Source organism: Mytilus edulis, chromosome 13, assembly GCF_963676685.1.
Source record: "Mytilus edulis chromosome 13, xbMytEdul2.2, whole genome shotgun sequence".
Classification (NCBI taxonomy): Eukaryota; Metazoa; Mollusca; class Bivalvia; order Mytilida; family Mytilidae; genus Mytilus; species Mytilus edulis.
Window position 1 is genome coordinate 14,195,332 of NC_092356.1, and position 22,070 is coordinate 14,217,401.

Consider the following 22,070-nt stretch of genomic DNA (forward strand, 5'->3'; position numbering starts at 1 on the left):
CATTTAAAATTATTCCTAGGTCATAAGGTACATCCTTAACCCGCTGGTTATACACCCAAGCAGTGGCTGGTCATTGTCGTAGATGAAAATATTGCATTCAAACCTCTACGATACATGTATCTTCTAAAATCATGAATCTTCTAAAATTTTGGTAAATGACCTTTCATGAGATATAGAGTCTTATATGAAAAAATAAATGGGTGTTATGGGTCAAAATATTTTACATTGTATTGTATGGAAAAACACCAAGGAGTCCGAACATTTGAAACAAATTCCAAAGCCTCACCGAAGTACATCCTTAAAGTATATAACTATGCGTAAGTCTTATTTTAGTATTGGTATTGTCATTTGATAAAGTCATGCCGATTATAAGATGCACAGTCTTTTCTGCTTTAAAAATCTTTCTGTTTGAACCCGTTGACCTGGAAGTTATCAATTATTGGTACTATTAATTATTTGGAAAACAAAAGGGCCTGGAATGGAGTATTTTTTAATCAACAGCATTGTCCTATATTAGTTATAAATAAAGTTAAATTCTTTTATTCGCTGTTTTAGGTCATGCCGGCTAACAAATTGAAAACTGTACCTATACGCCTTATTCTAAGTCCAGATTTTTAGTATTCGTATTGTCATCTTAGAAAGTCATACTGATTAAAATACTACAATATGGAACAATGTAACAATGATTGAATTTAGTAGTGTCAATTATTGGCAATATTAATTAATTATGTGGAAAACAAAAGCGTCTGGAGGGGTGTAATTTTTAATCTACACCATTGTTCTATATTAGCTATACATAAAGTTGAATTTTTTTATTTGTCGTTTTTACCCCATGACGGCTGACAAATTGGACCTCGTTATTTTAGTATTATAGATACTTTTTTTGTCGTTTTATTTGGATAAGATATAAGATATAAGATATACGATTTTATTGATATAAAAATCCAAAATTTGGATTGTCATCAACACATACACAAAGAACAAACAAAAAATAATCATTACAATCAATTATATGTACATAAAATGGTAATATATATTTTCTTTCTTATCTATCTATTTGACTGAGGAGGTACAGTTTTACATCATAGTTATACAATTTATATACTAAATAACGTAAAATAGCTTAAGTTAGTGAACATCTGAACTTGTACATCTCACTAATACCTTTTATGCAACATTTACTGACATCATAATCGTTACTTCGAAATATGAGGTGAAATTTTTCTATGTCTGAAAGTTTATTGAAAGATGGTAAAATATCTGAAATATTCTGAAAAAATTTAATTCTCAACTCATTGAGTTTGGTACATTTTATGGTTAAGTGTAATTCATCCTCAACTTCAAATTTACATAGAGGGCATATTCTGTTTTCTAAATCAATCTTTCTGTGTCTGCCCTTTTCAATCATAAGGATACTATTACTTATTCTAATTCTCACAAAGTTTGAAATATCAGCTCTGTCTATATCTAATTTTAAAAAGTCTTCCATCTCAAATTTCTTTTTCAAATCTTTGTAAGTTCTTAATTTATTTCCTCTTTTATCAATAATATTTTTTGAAATAGAATGGTCCCAAAATTTTATGAAATCATTTTTCAATTTTTTATATATAGAAATAGTCAAACGATTTTTACTAAATGAATTTTGATTTTCCCAGACATGGTCAAATCCAACTTTTTCAAATAACAATTTCATTTTAATTCTATACCAGTCTGACTTATTATTAAGGTTTGATGAATAAATTTTATTTATTAAGCTATCCGGATTTGAATTGACTATATGATGCCAGTAACCTACACAAAGTTTAGTAGCATCAACAGAGCATGGGATCATACCCAATTCTCCCAAAACTGCTAAATTTGAAGCAGTTTTGTTAACTCCTAAGACATATTTAGCAAATTTAATTTGTACTTTAACAGGTTGATATAAAAAATATCTAGACTCCATGGAAACATTATTTTTCAACAAAGTATCTAAACATAAAACTTCACTACAATAAAGAAGTATAGGTTTAACACATGAATCAAATAATTTAAGATTTGGTAATATATTTAATTTGTCTGAATGCAAAGTTTTATAAATGCAAAATGATGCTTTCCTTGCTTTTTTACATAAGTATTCATTTGCCTTGGTAAAGCTACCTGAAGGTTTAAATAATACTCCAAGATATTTGTATTCTGGTGTAATTTCTAATACATAATCTTTGTACTTAAAATTGTGTTTTTTAATTACTCTCCCAGATTTATTGAAAATAATAACCTTTGATTTGTCTATATTTACTGATAAATTCCATGTATCACAATAATTTGATAACTTACTTAAACAATTTTGCAAACCATTTGCAGATTCTGATATCAAAACAATATCATCTGCATACATAAGACAAGATAAATTTACATTATTTATTACAGTAGGATCACATGTGTTGTCAAATATATTAACCATGTCATTTGGACGATTTGATGATGTTGAGGAATATAGCTGTCGGTATAATTATGTTATAGAGTTTTGATACGTGTATCAATAACTTACCGTTGAATAAAAAGAAATAGTATGAAATAATTACATAAATAAGTACTTGTCCATCCACTAAGGAAGTTCATGATCAAAAAGGTTATAAGCCGTAAGTTTGCTCTTAAAAACCGGAATTCTTTTTAAACGCGTCATTGTTTAATGTTTTACAAGTGTTTTATTTACATTGTTCCCAACAGTAGCACATTATTGCTCAAATATCTTCTACTAAAACAGTTCTTTTATTTTAATTCGAAACGACTTATTTCTAACAAATGTATACAATTACATTTTATAATCTAAAGTACTTCCTATCTTAAAACTCCAAATGGGAATTCCACAGGTTCCTCAGCAATGCTATATATTTCAGCCAAATCTCGCTTTATGATATTCAATGATCTTGACCTGCAGATTGTAACATTGATTTGACACTGAGGTAAGCTTTTTAATAGCTTTTATCATTAGCTGAAACACTCTCTACTACCATCAACGGGTACATGCTTTGAAGACAGAGAAAGGCTTCAGGTTCTGCTCATTGTTGAAGACCTCCGGTAATCTATACAGTGGCTTACTGCTATGTCATTTGTTCTCTGGAAGAGAGTTGTCTCATTGGCAATCATATACCACATCTTTGTATTTTCATATTCAGTTATAATCAACACGGACATTAAAAGAATCAATAAATTCGACTAAGGTAATTGTATACAGGAAATATTTAGGAATAAAACGTTTATATGTCTTAAAAAACAAACTACTTCTAATTCTAAATAATTGGTTGACATATCCAGAGCAATTGGCAATCCTCGGGTTAATCCGCTGCACTCCAGAATCGGCAGAGTTGTGACGAATGCATTCAGAGAGCACATGATCCGTCTTGTCAACCATGTGATAATTGTGTTGCTTATATACGTGCAGGGTTAATTATAAAAGCTCTTCGAAAGCCACATTTTCTATATGTTTGACCTCTCATTTATTTAGAATTAGTAGTAGGTTTTTTAAAGACATATCAACGTTTTATTTCTAAATATTTCTTGTATACAATTACCTTAGTCGTCCAGGAACAGGCTAAGGGTCCCTGTTTACAAAATGAACCATCTATCCAGGGGAAATAGAAAGCAATGAAAATTTAGTCCACTTTATACCTTGTATTTACAATTAGTGTAAAAAATATATCCATATAATGTTAGAAGCATCTCACAGTTCTATACTGTAATTTCAAAATATTAAGTAAATAATAAGATACTCACACAAAAGATGTGCAATTACTACAAGAAACATGAAAGGCTAATACTTTTTTTTTATCGTTTTTTTTTTTTTTTTTTTTTTATGTTTGTATAAATTGATAAAATCGATATTCTTTCTTATACGATAAACCATAAAAATGTTCTTTGACTCAAGCTTATACATACTATATTTACTGTCTAAATTTTCATTATAACCGACTCCAATTTTGTCTTATCAATGATGTCAACGCCTTTCAAAAGAAGAACAAATTTTAGATTATTTTTCAAGTTTTGTTTCCAGATCTGATAAAGTTAAATAAATATCTTGCGGTTGTCAAATTTTATTGAATTCCTAATTTCCCATATAGGTGTCCATTTGAAATATATGATAATGATGTTTAAAAAATTATCATATTTTAATTCTCTCGTGTTTTTACCTTAGTGAATGTCCTTTTTTAACAAAAGGATTATTTATTCCTATGTTTGAATTGATATTAAGTACATGTATTTCTTGGAGATTTGTTTTAATTAACTGTGATGTACTACAACAGAAAAACAAGTGTTGCAGCCAGGGTTTCTATACCACTGTCAATTCAAATGGCAAATGTGGCATTTTCCATTTGATGTCATCTTTTTTTTTTATATCTTTCTTCAGTATCTAAAATATTGTGCATGGATCTCCATTGAAATTCTTTTTACTTTATTTTTAATTTTCAAATGTTCTAATCCCGACCATATATTTTCCCAATGTATATCTGTTCCAAATATTTCCTCCCACTTAATTTGACACGTTGGAGAGACATCTTTATTTAAAACCGTACGAATATATTTGAGTTTTAACTTTCATTGTTTGATTGTTTGGTTGTTTAAGTGACGGTTCTCAAGGTCATTTGATATCTTTAATTTATTTCCATGATGCAAATTCTGGTTTCCGCAAGACTTCAAAATTAGCACGAAATCTTTAGGAATTGCCTGTTTAATTTTTTGAAAATTCGGAAATACAATTTCTCCTATCAATCAGCCTCCTATAAATTTCATTACAGCTAATAAAATCTGTAGTTTCTGAATTCCAAATGTCCTGAATATTTGTGATATCGCTTTTTAAAAAAGAAGAGTAGAACAATGGTTTATTTTTTAAACGAATAGAAGAGTTTCCAAATGTCCTCGTATTTAAAATATCACTTTTATTTGAAGGTGTATCAACATTTGGAACGCATCCTGACCACTTATTTTTAATTTTCTAATAAACTTGTGGTAGTTGGTTCATATCTAAACCATATAAGCTTGATCATTTATATACAAAAAAGGCATCATTATATTTTTCATCAAATTTCCGGAGCCAATACTTACCGATCGCAATTCAGCTTTCCAATGGCTCCTGAATTAATCGATATACAAGTTTTGTTTGTTTACTTTTTATAAACGTATCTATACTTACCATTCCCATCCCCCTTTTGTTTCATTTAAACAGCAGACATTTCTATCTACCTGATACACTTTTCCGTCCCATATAAAGTTCCAAATTATACTATTTAGCTCTTTAGTATATTTATCCGGAATTCCCTATATTTCGATCTCGTAAGAACAGAGAGAAAGTATCATATTTTTTACTATAAGTGTTTTACCTTTAAATGTAAGTTTACTACTTTTTCATACGTGTATACAATTTTTAACTTTATCAATTATTTTTTTCCAAATATTATCGTCATCTATTTCATAACCATGACACATCCCTAATGTTTTAACATTACCTGTGATCCATTTGATTTTATCAAAGGAGTAGTTTCGGTAAGGGCCGAATTTGGCCTAAAATGTCAGGTACATCTGACGAAAGATTTTTGACACTTTTTAAACACTTAATTGTCTATTTCATTTGATTCAATTAGTTGATGTGAAAGATTTTGACTAATTTAGTCATTAAAAACGCTCCGATTCAAGCTCAAATATGAAAAATCTATCAAATATGCCAAAAAATGTCATTTTTCAGATGGTTTTTGTCGAAAACGGAAGTGGCCGCATCCGTGTTCATCCTCAACCTTTATATATGTTATTTATTATCATCAAATACAACTTAAATTTCAATATGAAGAATGAACACAAATGCGGCCACTTTCATTCTAGACGGAAACCGTCTGAAATCTATGCTGAGTTCACACGTAATTCGAATTCGATTCGCATTAACTAATTCGAATTAGTTTAATTCTCATTAGAAACGTTTTACGTCCTAACGTCAATTCTAATTCGAATTTCAATGAGCGTCAAATTCGCTTTAAATACTGTCCAAACGACGTTAACTTTAATTCTTATTAGCAAAAGCGTATTTCTATTGCGAATTAGATAATTCGAATTAGCCAATTCGAATCAATTCGAATTAAAAAAGAAGAGTGTGTGAACGCTATTAGCGAATTCGATTCGCATTCGATTTGAATTCAATTCGAATTAAATGTACGTGTGAACGAGGCATAACTAAAATGTTAAAATTGTGAAGATTTCAGTAATTTAGCATGACTTAATGGTGCTTGTACCCGATACATGTGCATTGTATTGTCAAAAACGGCAAATAATTATGTAACAGAAGTATTCTACTTTCCAATAAATAGCTACAAGTTTTCATTTTAACATTTATGTAAAACTGCTATATTTTTGGGCCAAAAAGGGGTCTTACTGGGCCTACTCCTTTAGATGACTGGGAATTTTCAATGCCATTTGATCACTGCTTGTACATATTAGATAGGAATAAAAAAAAATCAATATTCAAATATATTAAGTATTTATGTTTATACCTGCATTTTAAAAACAACTTATAAACTATAGGTAATTGAAGCGGTTATACATTCGTTCCGTCCAATGGTATGTTTAATGTTTTTTTCTCTAATTTTTCCATGCTTTGAGGATGCGATAAAAACGATGATTTAGTTTTGTAAATTTACAATTTTGTTCCCACAATCAAGTTGTAGTCTTGCATATTAAATCATCATTGCATATATTCTGTTCCAATATTAAGTCAGCTTCATTATTTTTTTTCCTGTAGGGACATTTCAGCTTTCTATGATCAAATAATTACTATAAAAACGGCCAAGTATAGTCACATAATTAAAATCCCGAAGATGAGGCTCAGTAAGAGGGTATCAAAATTAATTGATTTGGACAATCTATATGCATTTTTTTTCTTATTGTCTCGACGTTAGCTGACCATTACAGTGTTGTTGTTTTTTTAAATCAATTGTCTTTCATCTTGTCAATATATTTCTACTTTTTGTCACTTTGAAGTAGACGAGAACAGTTCAACTATGCTCATTTTACGTGTAAGTATCCATATATTGAAATATGCTGTTTGTCAGACCGTATAAGTATACGCGTACGGTCCAGTACGAGATGACCATACTTCTTGTTGGATCATATGGGTTAAATTTAAACAAACATTTATCACAATCTTTATGTTTAGTTTTACGAATTGTTATTATTACAATTAGATGGATAAAATTAAAAAACAAACGAACAATTAAAATCCAACATTTGTTTTATTGTATATCCGAATCCTATTTTGGTACTCTCGCCCAAAGTGACACTTGCTACCACAAGTAACGTAATATTTTTTTTAACATTTACATGTTTGCAGATCATGCATATTCCTTTGCCTTTGCATTATTTTTTGTAAAGTTGCTAAATATTCTAAAACAATTGTCCTCCCACATTATGTTTACATCCGATATCTTCAAGTTCAGTGATCATAATTCAATTAATGTATTACTGATCGTAATGCTAAATACAAGAGATTAACATATTTAATTAGCGTGACTTTTTTGAATAGTTAAAATGTAAAGTTTTTATTTCAATTACAATTGAACTTTTTATATTAATTTGAGAGTTAAGTTATGTTGATCTGTTATACGCATTTGTATCTAATAAAATTGACCAACGACTTAATTTCAGTCAGACCGTACGTGTACGGTCCAAATACTCGTAGGTTTGGAACATATATACATATAATTCGTCTAAACATCAGCCCAATAATGTAAGATTTTTAATTTCCGTTAGCAAATTGTTTGTTCTTTCCTTGCCGGGATTCGCACTCATGCTACTGAGATATCGAGGCACCAAATCGCATCGCACTATCTCCGACGCACTAGACCACTCGACCACCTGGGCTACTAAAATTACAGCTTTCGGTGGCTCTAGTCAGTTTTTAATCTCGCGTCGTAACACAGTACATGATATATAAGGCATGAAGTTGGAATTGTTACAGATCAGCTGAACTATCTATTGTAAAGGATCCTACAAATTATTGTAAATGCAGTCACAGGCATAATTATATTATAAGTACGTCCGAACCAGTGACCACACTTCAACGGATTTTATCTATCGGATCATCAGCAGTGATGGTGATAAAAGGCTGACAATATATTCTGTACACATTATTCGTCTAAACATCAGCTCAACAATGTCAGATCTGTTAATTTGCGTAAGAATTACGCAAATTTTTTGTTCTTCTCTCGCTGGGATTTGAACTCATGCTACTGAGATATCGTGGCACCAAATCGTATAGCGCGTCAGACATAGTGCATAAGATATGCATATCATCTTGTCAAAAATACGGATTTCCTGTAAATTAAAAAGCTGTTTTAAAGAATATTTTAATTTTATTTATATATTTGTTTTTTTTTTTATATTTCAGAACCTTGCTGCATCGGTATTGTGTATCATCGTGTACTTTGATTCTCATAAAGTGGGTACGTAAGCAACAAGTAGATTCTTACATATATCTTTAGCCGATTTAAAATTCGACATGTTGATAAATTCTTGATAGACAATCAAATGTGTCCAGTTGTTTATTATCATGAATTGATTCTACTGATACTAGTATTTTTACTGTGTTCACCCTTACTTAATTACACTGGTCAAATTTGTTTATCCGTCTTTAGTCTTCATTAGTCCTCATTAAGAGCTGTTGCGAGATGACCATATCCTCAGTGTCCAATATCTTCTTGCTACAGTTCCATTAAGTTATGGGTAGCAGAAACTCTGCAGGGAACTGGTGTGAGATGATATCGAACACTCCTGGAGTACCAAAATGGGGATATACCTTTCCTATAGATTCTAAATAAGACAATGCTTAACTTTTAAGCAAACAACAATCCAAATGACTCAGTATAACAAAACCAATCAAGTCTATGTCATGAAATTAGCAATTAGGTGTCATGATTTCTATCATGTCTATTGTTCAACTCCTATTATGATGGACAATAAACATCAAAGACTAGAAGGACTTGTGGTGCCTCTGCATTGAATAAATTAAAAACAAAAATAACTCAACATTTCACATACAATCCTGTATATCACATTTTGGTACCACACGACTATAAACAGACAATGGGTGGGATGAGGTGGGATTAAAATAACTTCACTTGCAGGCTATAAACATACATTACAGTACAAACGTTGCCTATTCTGTCAAACGTTTGCCTCCTCATTGAGTGGATATTAAACAAATGAGACAGAATCACATGGACTTCCGCCTAAGTTAATTGGCCAATGAGGTTATGACCATATCCTCAGTGTCCAATATCTTCTTGCTACAGTTCCATTAAGTTATGGGTAGCAGAAACTCTACAGACTTCCTGAAGATGAAACCCAAAATCTCAAATACAGTATAATGCCTCTTCCCAAAACTCAAAATAAAACATATCTTCTTTCTTAATATTATTTATTACATAACAAGTGTTGTACAGATAACATAATTATACATTGCTCTTAGATTCACAAAATGTATGCATGGGTATTTTATAAATTTAACAATAATAACTTGTGCAATTTCAATTATTCAAATAAAACTTATCAAAATGATAGTTACGATGAAAACATTTTTAATTACCAATGCAAGTACAATGAATATGGTGCAAATACTTCATTAAACTTCCTCAATCTTAGGGCTAGATCACAATTAAGATTACTTTTACTCTTTGTTAAAAACATGAACTAAACTAGAATAGTCAGCTTGTTCTTTAAATACAGTTTCAATATTTTCAGACCCATTTGCAACTTGAGATAATCTCAATGCAATACTGCCTGCATCAACTAATGTATGAATTCTACTATAGTACTCGGCACTTGTTCTGCCAAACCAACCAATATGTTTCATTGCCTGGTCTACATTTTCAGCTGCCCCTGATAAAGCCATGGTAACTGCACAACCTGATCGAAAGCTATGGGGGGTTTCTCCTTCATAAATTCCCAACAGTGATAAGTAATAACGCAATCTCTCATACATGACAGAGTAATTGACAGCCTTATCCAACACTCTGCCTTTTTCAGAAACTATTCTGAACAAATAACCTACTGACATATCAACTGTACTGACTTGGCAAAAATTAACATAATCAAGCAGACCTTGTACAGGACAAATAGACAAGTCATCACACTTTTTAATAACAAATGTATTACTCTTTCCCTTATCACCTCGGAGTGTCTTTCCAAACGTATGTTGAAAAACCAAGCCACTATTATCATTTAATACTTTTACCTCCTGAGCAACAACTAAAGAAAGGTCACTAGCCCTATCACCTGCAAAAAATTGTAGTTTCATCCAAGCTCTATCTCTATACAGAATATACCTCTCCCGTAATGACAGACCAGGACTTTTAATTTCCCTATCAATGTATGAACACATTGCCTTAATTTTTGATAAAAATATAGGCTTAGCTTGTTTTGGCAATACATGTGCACTGGCTTGTTCTTCCCTGATTAGTTTAAGATATTCTTTTACTATGGGGGCACAAGCAGGGTTACCAGACTTAGAAAAAATGTCCCAATATCTCCCAAAGCCATTATCATCAAATATATTAACCAATTGATTAATCACCCCTTCAACTGTACCGGAAGCCAGTCGTTTTGGACAAAAACAGTCAAACTCCCCCTTTTGGCCTAAATGTTTGCAATGAACACCGTGAATAGTAGTTTTTCCAGAAAAATCCTTCCAAATTAAAAATCTTCGAATATCATCAGGTGTACAAACTGACAAATGTTTGCAATCTAAATCTTGGAGAAATTGGAGAAAAGAACCTTGAAAACTTTTCTTCCTCTTGTGACCTGATGAACAAGTTATTCGTTTATCTAACTCGTCCATTCTTCCCTCATTTTTTTCCAAATCAATGTCACTATTTATCTGCAATGACAAATATAAGGTCCATTTTTAGGTCAATGACAAAAAATTTAACAATTAAAAATTGAAAATATCTTAATAGGACTTATAACCTCAAAAGAAATACAATGCACATGCATTACCCAATAACAATATACATATTTTTCATAAATGAAAAGATTAGCAACACTGGTACATTAAAATTATACAAAAACATTCAATTCATTTTAAGTTCACTTGAAATATCCGTATTACAGATGTATTACTTCACATGAAATATAAACAAAAATAAGATCAAGAAAAAGAAACTCTGAATGCCCACAATGGCCATCTTAAACCAAATTCATCAACAACAAAGCCTTTCCTTGAAGGTGCTTTGACAACCCCTTTTTGACCCCTAGCTCCTAGAAGAATGGAGGTTGATGAACAACTAGTCAACATTGGCCACCACATAGGAACTGGATAAAGTTCAGGTACCACAACTGTGCAAGAAACTGACTGTTCCTTCAAAAAACATAGCAAAGGAAAAATCAATACATAGGGTGGATATACATACATATTAGATTCTGCCTTTAAATCTTGGGAAAACACATTAACACCAGAGGTTTCTGGTGTTAACCATGGGGTAAAATGTCTAAGTGGCCTACTGTCTACTGATTGCATTACATTCGAGTCTAAAGACATAAGATCAACAGTATGTGGACCAAATCGAGAATCAACTAAAACCCATGAAGCATTACTCAACATAGTATCAGCCGTGTTCAAAATTCTAGAAGGACCATCAGCCTTATTCAGTTCAGATGGAACAAAACTTAGATGCAAATCAACATTTTGCCCAGCGACCAACTGAAATATATCCTTCATAATACAATTCAAGGCCGGACATTTGCTCCCTTGACTATTCCAGGCTCCTATTACCGCCATGCTATCAGTTAATACATCAACCCGAGAGCCTAATAAAGATTTTCCCAAAGATTGCAATGCCTTCAAAATGGCTTCAGCCTCCTTTTCATGAATAGGTCTAGTATCATCAGCCAACCAATAATCACCCATAGTCAAATGGTTGTCACCTAAATTCACAAGTGCCCCATATCTATAACCTGAAGAGTCTGTAACCATGTCAATCTTATTATGAAATTCTGGTCTCCATTTTGAGAAGCCTTCCCATTTGTCCAACAATTTCCAATATTCAATCTCCTCTTTAAGAGGTCCAAATACCCTAACAGGCCTACTACATTTAGTACAAACAGAAATAGCAGCATTCACCTCCCTGCAAAAAAGCTTACAGCCAGGTACAGCTAATTGCATACTAATACACTTTCCAGAAAACCTTTGTAAAGTTCTCAAGTCTACCTCCTTAGAAGACAAAATAAATTCACGCAACTCAATAAATTTTTTCCGCTTATCCTCTGGTAAAATAAATGCTTGCTTTTCCGAATCAACGAAAAAACCAAGAAATTTCTTACAAAATTCTGGAACCAATGAACACTTCTTAAGCGAAAGAGTATACCCTAACCTTGTCAAAACCTCCAGCATAACATAAACCAACCTCCTACCTTCGAACTCTTTCTCCTCACTAGACTGCAATGGGCCCCCTCGAGTTACTGAAAACCTATCATCAATATATAATGTATTCAGTACATTTAATTTTCTTAAATATGATGTTACACACATCCCTATTGACTGGTATATGAATGGGCTTGCTTTCCAACCAAAGGGCAATGTTGTGTAAGTCATGTAAAATCCCCCAAACTGAATACCAAAATATGTAAATGAATGTTGACTAAGTTTAACATGGTCATAACCTGACTTTTCATCATATGTTACCATTAATGCATCTTTCTGTACTAATCTAGGAATATCTTTCAAAGTTTCAAGATGAAATGGTAAATCTTTCACCCACAAATTTAAAAAACGTTCATCATGGCATAAACGTGGCTTGCTGGGTTCGACTGTAAGTGGCATTACTATTCTAGGGGGTTCACATTCACCAACTGCTCCCAACAGCTTAACTGAACCCATAGCAATTTTCTCGCATAATTCTTTTGAAATAAAATCAACATGTTGCTTACAAATTTTTGAATTTTGAAAATATTGATTTGGAGGGATATCCGAATCATAGAAACGACCCTTAAAATTTCCTTTAAAGTATCTGAAAAAATCTGTAGCATCAACCCCATTTATAAGCCATTTTAGTATATCTTTATCATCTGTCCCTACTAGAATATCTTTCCAGTTAGACAAATGGTGATGAATCTGACCGCTTAGAAAAAGATCAGGATCACGCAAAGGAAAAGTCCCACTATCAAAATGAACACCACATGCACCATTCAGAACTTCTTCAGCCGAAGGAACGTGCGTTGTAAGTGAAGGAGTTTCACCTCCAAGTGTTACCCATGCTGGTTCTTGGCGTACTTGTACCTTTTCGGGATTAAAACCACTTTCCATTTCCCATTCTGGAACATGAATGTTGAATGAATTTAAACTTCCCAATGTATTACTATTCTGAAGAGAAAATAAAACTCTCTCTATATCCAAGAACCAACATAAGAGCACTTTAAGGAGAAACCCCTTCACCTACAATCCACGTGGAACATGTAGAACCACTAGGGTATCAGTGACCCTTGAATTGTAAATGAAGACATTTCAAATAGAGAAAAAATAAAATAAAATAAAAAACAAAATATTTCACAATAAATTAAAATTCCCCAATTAATTGAACATACAAATATACGAAAAACATTATTTTCCCTTTGCAGCCTTCATTTTGTCACAGTCTCTTATCTGATGACTTGTACTCTCGCAAAACAGACAAGCACCTCTCTGACGTATTCCAGAATTTCCAAAATTTCCAGAATTTCGGGGTCTACCCCTATAATTATTATTAAAGCCACCTGGATATGGCGGTTGCAAGTAAGGCATAGCATTGTATGGATACATACAAGGAGCCTGGTATGGCGGGTATAAATTATGCAATGGCGAATCTTCAGGTTTTGGAGTAGTATCCTTTTCAGGTTGCTTTTCCTTTAAACACTTCGACACAGCTTTTGTGATTGCATCCGCAACCTTACCACCCAGTACGGACAAACACAAAGAAGAGATATCTAATTTTAATTGGTGTCGGTTTGCCTGACGTGTTAACTCTTCAAAGGTATCGGCATCATCATGATTAACCCGTCTTGCAGCTTTAGCAAGTTCCTCCAGAGTAAGTAATATGAATGAATCACTAGGATTATCTTGCAGACAAAGTGTCCTCACCTTCTCCTTTAAGTTCTTAACAACTTCTTCTTTTGTAGTATTCTCTAAGTTAGCAATCCTGTCTTCCAAATCGTCCCTCTTCCTTTTATTTGTCCCATTGTTGTTGTTGTCACCACTACTCTGCACAATGTCACCACTCATCTGCACATTGACAGGATTAGCACTAGTAGTGGGAGTCTTAAAAACAGAAAACAAAATCGGTCTTAAAAACAGAAACAAAACCGGTATCATTATTAACACACATTACATAACACCAGTCAATGCCAGTGAATCACTATTAATATCAAAATTCTATGTAAATTACCACAGTGTTGTCAATATTTTCATTTATAAATATGAATAAACATATACTTGGATTCAACCAGTATGGATTACGTCACAGTAAGACAAGTAATTATGTATTAACCAACAAGACAATTTTATATTTTTATATGCTCGTTATGTGGTACAATTTGTTGCTCATAAGTGAAGGCCACACAAAGACCATAAATGATGGCATTGTCCAATTACTTCTTAGGTTATTATCTCATTGGCATACAATTTTAGAAATTATCTAGTGCGATCATTGATTTGTCTTCTAAGCTTATCATCCTAGTCAATGTGCAGAATTGTATATGTAAAATTCAATAGATTTAATTTTATCTGCCAGCCAAGACATTACATTCAAAGTGCAGGACTAGAAATTACTTACTTGATCTTGTGACTGGGTTAAATCTTGTCCACTAGGTTGCCCATATTCATTTGCATACAGTATCAAACAATGTGTGGCCCACCTGGCTTCTTCAACTGTATTATCTCTATTGGCAAATTGAAGTAAATCTTGTAGTTCTGCACCAGTTAAATCCAGAACCTGATCAATAATTTAAAACAAAAAAAATGACAAATAAAACTCAACAGAGCTTTTGTTTTACTTCTTGTACTAGTAACCTTGCTAAATTTAAATAAAACTGGTTTATTTATAATGTATTACAAAACACTTGACTTGCATATGATTGTCTATAAATGGTTTTAAAATAGTAGCAAGATAAATCAAGTCAAACAATGAAATGATTAAGGTTCATCATAACCTTTTGGCTAAAATGGCCGTATTTACACCCCAAATTTTACTCTGAGTACAGACTAACCTATACACCTGCAACAGTTTTAAGGGATGGCAGGAACTAGATATATAAATTTTAAATGCATTTTATGTTTCAGAAAATTATAAACTTTTCTAGATTTTGCTATCCATTTTTTTTCGTTCCTGCAGAAGGTGCAAAAATTAACTAAGTCGTGAAAACGATTGAGAAGCTCCCCTCATATAATCAATGTTGTGAGTAGTATTGATTTAAATGGACAATAGATGGACAATAGACACCTGTAAACAATAGGTGATTTAACAGGTTTAAACTGTGTAACTGAGTGGACCGTATCAAATGAAACTCGGGTGTTTGTTTATTTTGCTATCTTCTGCAGACTGGAAAAAAATGGACATCAAAATCCAGGTAAGTTTTTAATTTTCTGAAACGTAGACTTCATATAACTTTTATATATCTAGTTCCTGCCATGCCTTAAAACTTTCCTGGATGTACCAGTTTGTCTGTACTCATAGTAATTTTTGAGGTGTAAACACGGCCATATTTTTCAATTCCTTATGATGAACCTTAATAGTACTACAAACCTGTTGCCTCAGATCATCCATGGATAAATTATCCAATTTGTTGTCCTTTTGAAAACGGGCAAACTCCTTTAAGCCCTGTGGTTGTCCTCCTCTTATTCTCTTAATAGCTGCCACTAACCGTACCCCTTTTAATGGGTGCCTCCGTTTCAAACACGTGGATAAAACCATCTGAAAATAAATACACAACTCTACACACTAGTCTAGACATCAAATGACCTTGCGCACCTGTTGAGGGAAATCCCCTTTTGGCATTTTTTAAAAACTATCTGAAGTACCACACATAATAAACGAACATAGGCAAATGTTATTTATCATTATAATCTTAAAGAAACAAACAACATTTTTAAAAGTGTCTATCATTTGATTATATAAATCAAATCTTATAAAATCTATGATAACACGTGTCGAGCGCACCTTTCGCCACGACGGGATTGTTGAAAATCTTTATACCTCATTAAATTTCGTGAGAAACTATGAAATGAACATATCTTATCAACCAGTTTAGAATATAAATACAATACAAATGTTAAAAAAAAAAAACATTGGTCCTATAGATATAATTTATTTCGCACTCGACCTCGTGGTGTCGGACTTTCCGGCCAATCTAAAATTTATTATATCTCCTTGGCCCTGGTTATTTTTTCAAATTATACCTTATAACCCTTGTCATTATTCTTCAATTATATCTCAAAACCTCTTGCTTTATCAAAAAATAAATATAACCATCTCCAAATAAATCAAACCATCTCCTTGGCCCTCGCCATTTTTCCAGTATCATATCTCATGGCCTCTTGTCCATTTAAAAATGTATTATGTCTATTGCTATTCTCAAATTACATGACCTCTTGTCATTCTTATATCATATGGCCTCTTGCCATTTAAAATAAAAAATATATACCTTTCCTATGAAGTATGTTGCCAACTTGGCCTGAGCAGTCAGGACACGGTCCGCTCTCTTCAGTGGATATTAAACAAATGAGACAGAATCACATGGACTTCCGCCTAAGTTAATTGGCCAATGAGGTTAACTAAATACCTGATATAAAATAAAAGTGAAAATAAAACACACCGAAAACTTGGAAAGAATACTGTATAATTTTAATTTCTATTATATACTTGTGATTGTACGCAAAAGCCTGGCATTGCAGTCATAAAGAATGAAGTACGACTACAGTTGACTTAGAAACCAACCAATTAAAATACTGGGTTTGGTGTTTCTATCACACATTTTGTACTCCTAGTATTGAGTGAAGTTTTATGGCCGTTGACCTTGTATTTATATGTGTGTTAAGTCAGGTATATGTTAAGTCAGGAATATGACAGTTGTTATCCATTCGTTTGATGTGTCTGAACTTTTGATTTTGCCATTTGATTGGGGACTTTCCTTTCTGAATTTTCCTTGAAGTTCAGTATTTTTGTGATTTTACTTTTTACAGAGTCAAGAAGCCTGAGAAATAAAAGAGCAATGACGAATATTACATGGCAGTTAACATATTATTTCGGATACGGCCGAGCCAAAGCACTTCTAAACTATGGATGTTTTTGTGGATGGTATGGTAGTGGTACACCAGCAGATGGCGTTGATCAGTAAGTATGCATGACTAAGGTTGATTTTTTGGATGGTAAGGTAGTGGTACACCAGTTGATGGCGTTGATCAGTAAGTATGCATGACTAAGGTTGATTTTGTGAATGGTATGGTAGTGGTACACTAGTTGATGACGTTGATCAGTGAGCATGCATGACTAAGGTTGATTTTTTGGATGGTAAGGTAGTGGTACACCAGTTGATGGCGTTGATCAGTAAGTATGCATGACTAAGGTTAATTTTATGGATGATACGGTAGTGGTACACCAGTTGATGGCGTTGATCAGTAAGTATGCATGACTAAGGTTGATTTTGTGAATGGTATGGTAGTGGTACACTAGTTGATGACGTTGATCAGGGAGCGTGCATGACTAAGGTTGATTTTTTGGATGGTAAGGTAGTGGTACACCAGTTGATGGCGTTGATCAGTGAGCATGCATGACTAAGGTTGATTTTATGGATGATACGGTAGTGGTACACCAGTTGATGGCGTTGATCAGTAAGTATGCATAACTAAGGTTGATTTTGTGGATGATATTGTAGTGGTACACCAGTTGATGGCGTTGATTAGTAAGTATGCATGACTAAGGTAGAGTTTGGGGATGGTATGGTAGTGGCACACCAGTAGATGGCGTTGATCAGTAAGTATGCATGAATAATACCTGTATAAATAAAAGGAGTGGTGAGGTTTATGTAATGGATACATCATAAACGTACACTTACAATATATCAATATGTCAAGTTTTAGAAAACAATTTGATATTCCAATTGCACAGAAGACTATCCATAGTGCTACTATAGCCTCTCAACAAGTGGCAGGTGCTCTCCACTCCAAATTCTAATTTTCTTGGATTGTTAGTTTACCTACTAAAAGTTTTCTCCTGCCACTCCGGCTTCCTACATAAATAAAAAATGATCACCACGAATTAACACAATAGAGCTGAAAGTGCAGTTAAACACCAATTAATCAATCAATAAATTCATGGTGCTCAGTATTTGACAACAGGTTGAAACAACTTGAAAGAGACAGCACAATTCAAACACAAGTTGAATATATACGAATAAAAAATGCATATGTTCGCACTAATTGAAAGGCAGGAATACATACAAGCTAATAACGACCATAAAAGGTAGCAGCATTTTAAATTTAAGAAGATAGCATATAATTACAAAAATAAAAAAAATGCTAGATATATGTCACTGAGACAACAACCCATCAAAACAGAACACCAAGAATGAATCTCTAGGAGCCAAAAATAGTGTAGTTTCTGAATCGCTACGAGTTTAGGCAAGATAAATTTTTGTGAAAGTAAAACACTTCTGATACCTAGGACAACCACTTGGTGAGTGCATGGTTCCTAACTTGGGAAAGGCATATTGCCCTTTAGAGGATAACACTTTTTGTTCTTTCAAACTGCTTCGGTTTATTGCCGGTATCAAATTAATCAAAGAGCAACATTAATTATTAAGTAAACGTTTTCAATTTGACACGTCTATTTTAAATTTGAGTTCAGTTAAAGTTCGTATTGTGATTTATAGTATTGTATAGTTTTCCATTAATTTGTATGAACCTGCTTAAAAAAAATATGAAAAAATAAACACTTAATTTTTGCAGGTGTTGCAAAGACCACGATGATTGCTATGGTCATGTGGCTGAATGTTGGCCTAAAATTTGGCCATACTCATATGAACTTCAAAACGGAACAGTCAAATGTCAAGGTAAATTAAACAATTTCGCTGACAATAATAATAATGATATTAATGATAATAATTTAAAATAAAGGATAACTACTACTACTACTACTACTACTACTACTACTACTACTACTACTACTACTACTACTACTACTACTACTACTACTACTACTACTACTACTACCACTACTACTACTACTATGATAGTGATAATGATAATGATAATGATAATGATAATGATAATGATAATGATAATAATAATAATGATAATAATAATGATATCTAGAATTGCCATTGCAAGCAATAGCGGATGTCACCCTGGTCCGTCAATTGCCACCAAGTGGCAGCCATTTCGATTTTTTTTAACATTGCATTAGCATCTTTACTTCTAAATACATCACTCTGTGAATTTTCAGGCAGTTTTGAAAATTTTAACATTTGTACTGTTTCCATGGCAACAGCGGCCATTTTGAAAATTCCAAAGATGGATGGCAGATCCGCACATTCGATCATTTCGACAAAGTTTCATTCAATTTGAGAGACTTTCCGATTTTTTACATTCTTATTGTTTCCATGACAACGGCAGCCATCTTTGAAATGCCAACCCTCGACTGCACTTCTGCATATGGTCATTAACATTTTAGTATAGTTCCGTAACAATTGGTCAATCCAATTCAGAAAAATAGTTTTGACAAAAAAGTGTGAAATAATAATAATAAAAAAAAATATCGTACAATAACAATATGTCACCTAACCTCCATCAGGGTGACATTATAAAAAATGAATTTTTTTTTTAGCTAAATATTATCATATTTCATTATTTTTACAGATAGTCCCAGTTCCTGTAAGGGGAGAATATGTATGTGTGACAAAGTTTTTGTGGACTGTCTTAATAACAACAAGTATAACAATCATGATATAGACCAATATATACATTGTCAGGAGAGATAATAAATTTAAAACATACATGTATATCTCTTTGTTAATTGCCTTATTTAAGTATTTTCACATAACATTGCATGACGGACACACGGATACACGGATACAAACTTGCAAAACATAAATGTGTTAAGGTCAAACTAAGTGTTTTCTTTGATGTGTGTCCACTCTTTTGCCAGTAGCTTTTACCTGGGATGAGACAAGGAATACAACCAATAAATATACTCAGAATTTCGTGTTGAAAATGAAAATACAAAAACAAATATTTTTGAAAAGCACATTTTAACTTTGTGTTACACCACTGTCATATGTCAGAAGATGTGATAAATGTTAAGAAGATGTGATATGATTGTCATTAAAACGACTCTCACCCAGCTGAGACCAAATGACGTAGAAGTTCGCAACATACATGTTTAATCTTGTCATAATTTTAATTGAGGCTGCAATCCGACGATTGTTGTTCATTGCGGTCTGTCATAACTACTGTTGAAGTATAAATCAAATTGTTAGTATATATATAAAATAAGATATGGTTTGATTGCCAATGAGGCAACTCTCCACAAGAGACCAAATGACACAGAAATTAACAACTATAGGTCACCGAACGGTCTTCAATAATGAGCAAAGCCCAAAGCTTCTCTTTTGAATTGTTTTAAATTTTTGCATCCATTATACTCTTATAAAGCATAGCTTTTTTGAACGGCTGAAAACAGAACAGTGACCGGGAATTATTCACAGCTTTGTCCTCTGGTCTTCATAGTCATAGATAGATGTCTGATGGCAATACTATCTCATTCGTCGACCTATTGAACAAGATGTATTTTGATGTTAAAAGTACTTTAAAACTTGGTTAAGTAGATTATTGTTATCGCGCGGATCAATGTAATAATTATTGATATTAGCATTTTTTAACCAAATTAACTTCAGCATATGCTAAATTGAATGAAACATGTGCTGAATTATACAGCGTATACAGAACTATAGAAACGATAAACGCGGAATCAATGTCAAAATATTGAATTAAGCGTATGTCAAAAAAAGATTGGACGCAAATTACTTTACTCTGATGATATTGAATAAGCAATATAATTTTGCTATCCATTGTTGTGTTTCTATTTGATGAGCTGGCACTTATATAGAAAAAGCTATTCTAAATTTCTCTTTTTATGATATTGGGATTTAAAAAAAAAAAATTTTGTTGTCATAATTAGGTCAGAGTTTTTTTTTTTAAAGATGCGGATACAGTCAACAACTGCAAGATCATGGATTGTAGTTCTTTAAAAGTTTATATCTAAATATTATTCCAAGAACTTTACCCATAATTGCTCAACTAGAACGACTCAAAATCTATCAGTAATTTTTATGATTGGACTTTTCAAACTATAAATTATCAATCTATTCAGACGTTGCAGAAAAAAGTTCTAGGAACAGTATTTACCAATCGACAATCATCGGATGAATCCGCTACTCTCCTTAGATGAACGCACGGAATCAGCCGAGTTGTCACGAATGAGTATTATACTTGACATTTCATAGTCTAGATCCACAACTTCCGTAAAAACCGCCAATCTGAATAAAACCTACATTCGACATGTAACTTCTTATGCTTGAATTCAAATTTGTAGAAAACTTATTCAGAGATTATAACAGAAATCAATTGTTACAAACAGAAATGTTAAAGCCATTTTCTACCAGTATTTTTGACTAAGTGGACAGAAATTACAGAAATCAATTGTTACAAACAAGAATGTTAAAACCATTTTCTACTTGTATGTCCGTTGACAACAACTCTTCCGAAATTCAGTCAACCGGAACTAAGCGTAAATACGATCTGTAACTTCTTATGACAAAATGACTTAAGCATTTCATTAATAAGAATATAAAAACATATAAGACTGACGTACTGCTTATCTGTAGTCATGTTCTTCTTTTTCGGTATCGGCTTTGAACTAGACATGAGCTAAAGGATTAAAGTAGTAAGATCTGAGGTTTTTTATGATACCGTAAAAACGTAAGGTTCTAAGGTTCTACCATGGCGACCACCGGGGGATTCCCCTCACATT

At 32.7% G+C, this 22,070-nt stretch overlaps 3 protein-coding genes across 3 annotated transcripts; 1 reads left to right on the top strand and 2 right to left on the bottom strand.

The window, feature by feature from the left end:
• Positions 1-8,404: 8,404 nt before the first annotated feature.
• On the top strand, positions 8,405-20,019 carry LOC139500116 (basic phospholipase A2 acanthin-1-like). The gene is made up of 4 exons (XM_071288853.1): positions 8,405-8,462; positions 17,225-17,375; positions 18,989-19,092; positions 19,898-20,019. Exons 2-4 carry the CDS (start codon positions 17,254-17,256, stop codon positions 20,017-20,019), a joined length of 348 nt encoding a protein of 115 aa, XP_071144954.1. The 5' UTR covers positions 8,405-8,462; positions 17,225-17,253.
• On the bottom strand, positions 9,686-10,855 carry LOC139501728 (uncharacterized). Its single transcript, XM_071290876.1, has one exon. The coding sequence runs from the start codon at positions 10,853-10,855 to the stop codon at positions 9,686-9,688; it is 1,170 nt and encodes a 389-aa protein (XP_071146977.1).
• On the bottom strand, positions 13,613-15,971 carry LOC139501729 (uncharacterized). The gene is made up of 3 exons (XM_071290877.1): positions 15,789-15,971; positions 14,820-14,978; positions 13,613-14,305 (listed from the first exon to the last, which is right to left on the bottom strand). The coding sequence occupies exons 1-3, from the start codon at positions 15,954-15,956 to the stop codon at positions 13,613-13,615; spliced, it is 1,020 nt and encodes a 339-aa protein (XP_071146978.1). The 5' UTR covers positions 15,957-15,971.
• Positions 20,020-22,070: the final 2,051 nt, after the last annotated feature.

Excerpts from the sequence above, each read along its gene's own strand:
- LOC139501729 (XM_071290877.1), bottom strand. The coding sequence starts at position 15,956 with ATGGTTTTATCCACGTGTTTGAAACGGAGGCACCCATTAAAAGGGGTA. Across the intron at positions 14,979-15,788 it reads TGGATGATCTGAGGCAACAG|GTTCTGGATTTAACTGGTGC; the intron begins GTTTGTAGTACT and ends ATTATTGATCAG. Across the intron at positions 14,306-14,819 it reads TAACCCAGTCACAAGATCAA|ACTCCCACTACTAGTGCTAA; the intron begins GTAAGTAATTTC and ends TCTGTTTTTAAG.
- LOC139501728 (XM_071290876.1), bottom strand. The coding sequence starts at position 10,855 with ATGGACGAGTTAGATAAACGAATAACTTGTTCATCAGGTCACAAGAGG.
- LOC139500116 (XM_071288853.1), top strand. The coding sequence starts at position 17,254 with ATGACGAATATTACATGGCAGTTAACATATTATTTCGGATACGGCCGA. Across the intron at positions 17,376-18,988 it reads CCAGCAGATGGCGTTGATCA|GTGTTGCAAAGACCACGATG; the intron begins GTAAGTATGCAT and ends TAATTTTTGCAG. Across the intron at positions 19,093-19,897 it reads CGGAACAGTCAAATGTCAAG|ATAGTCCCAGTTCCTGTAAG; the intron begins GTAAATTAAACA and ends TTATTTTTACAG.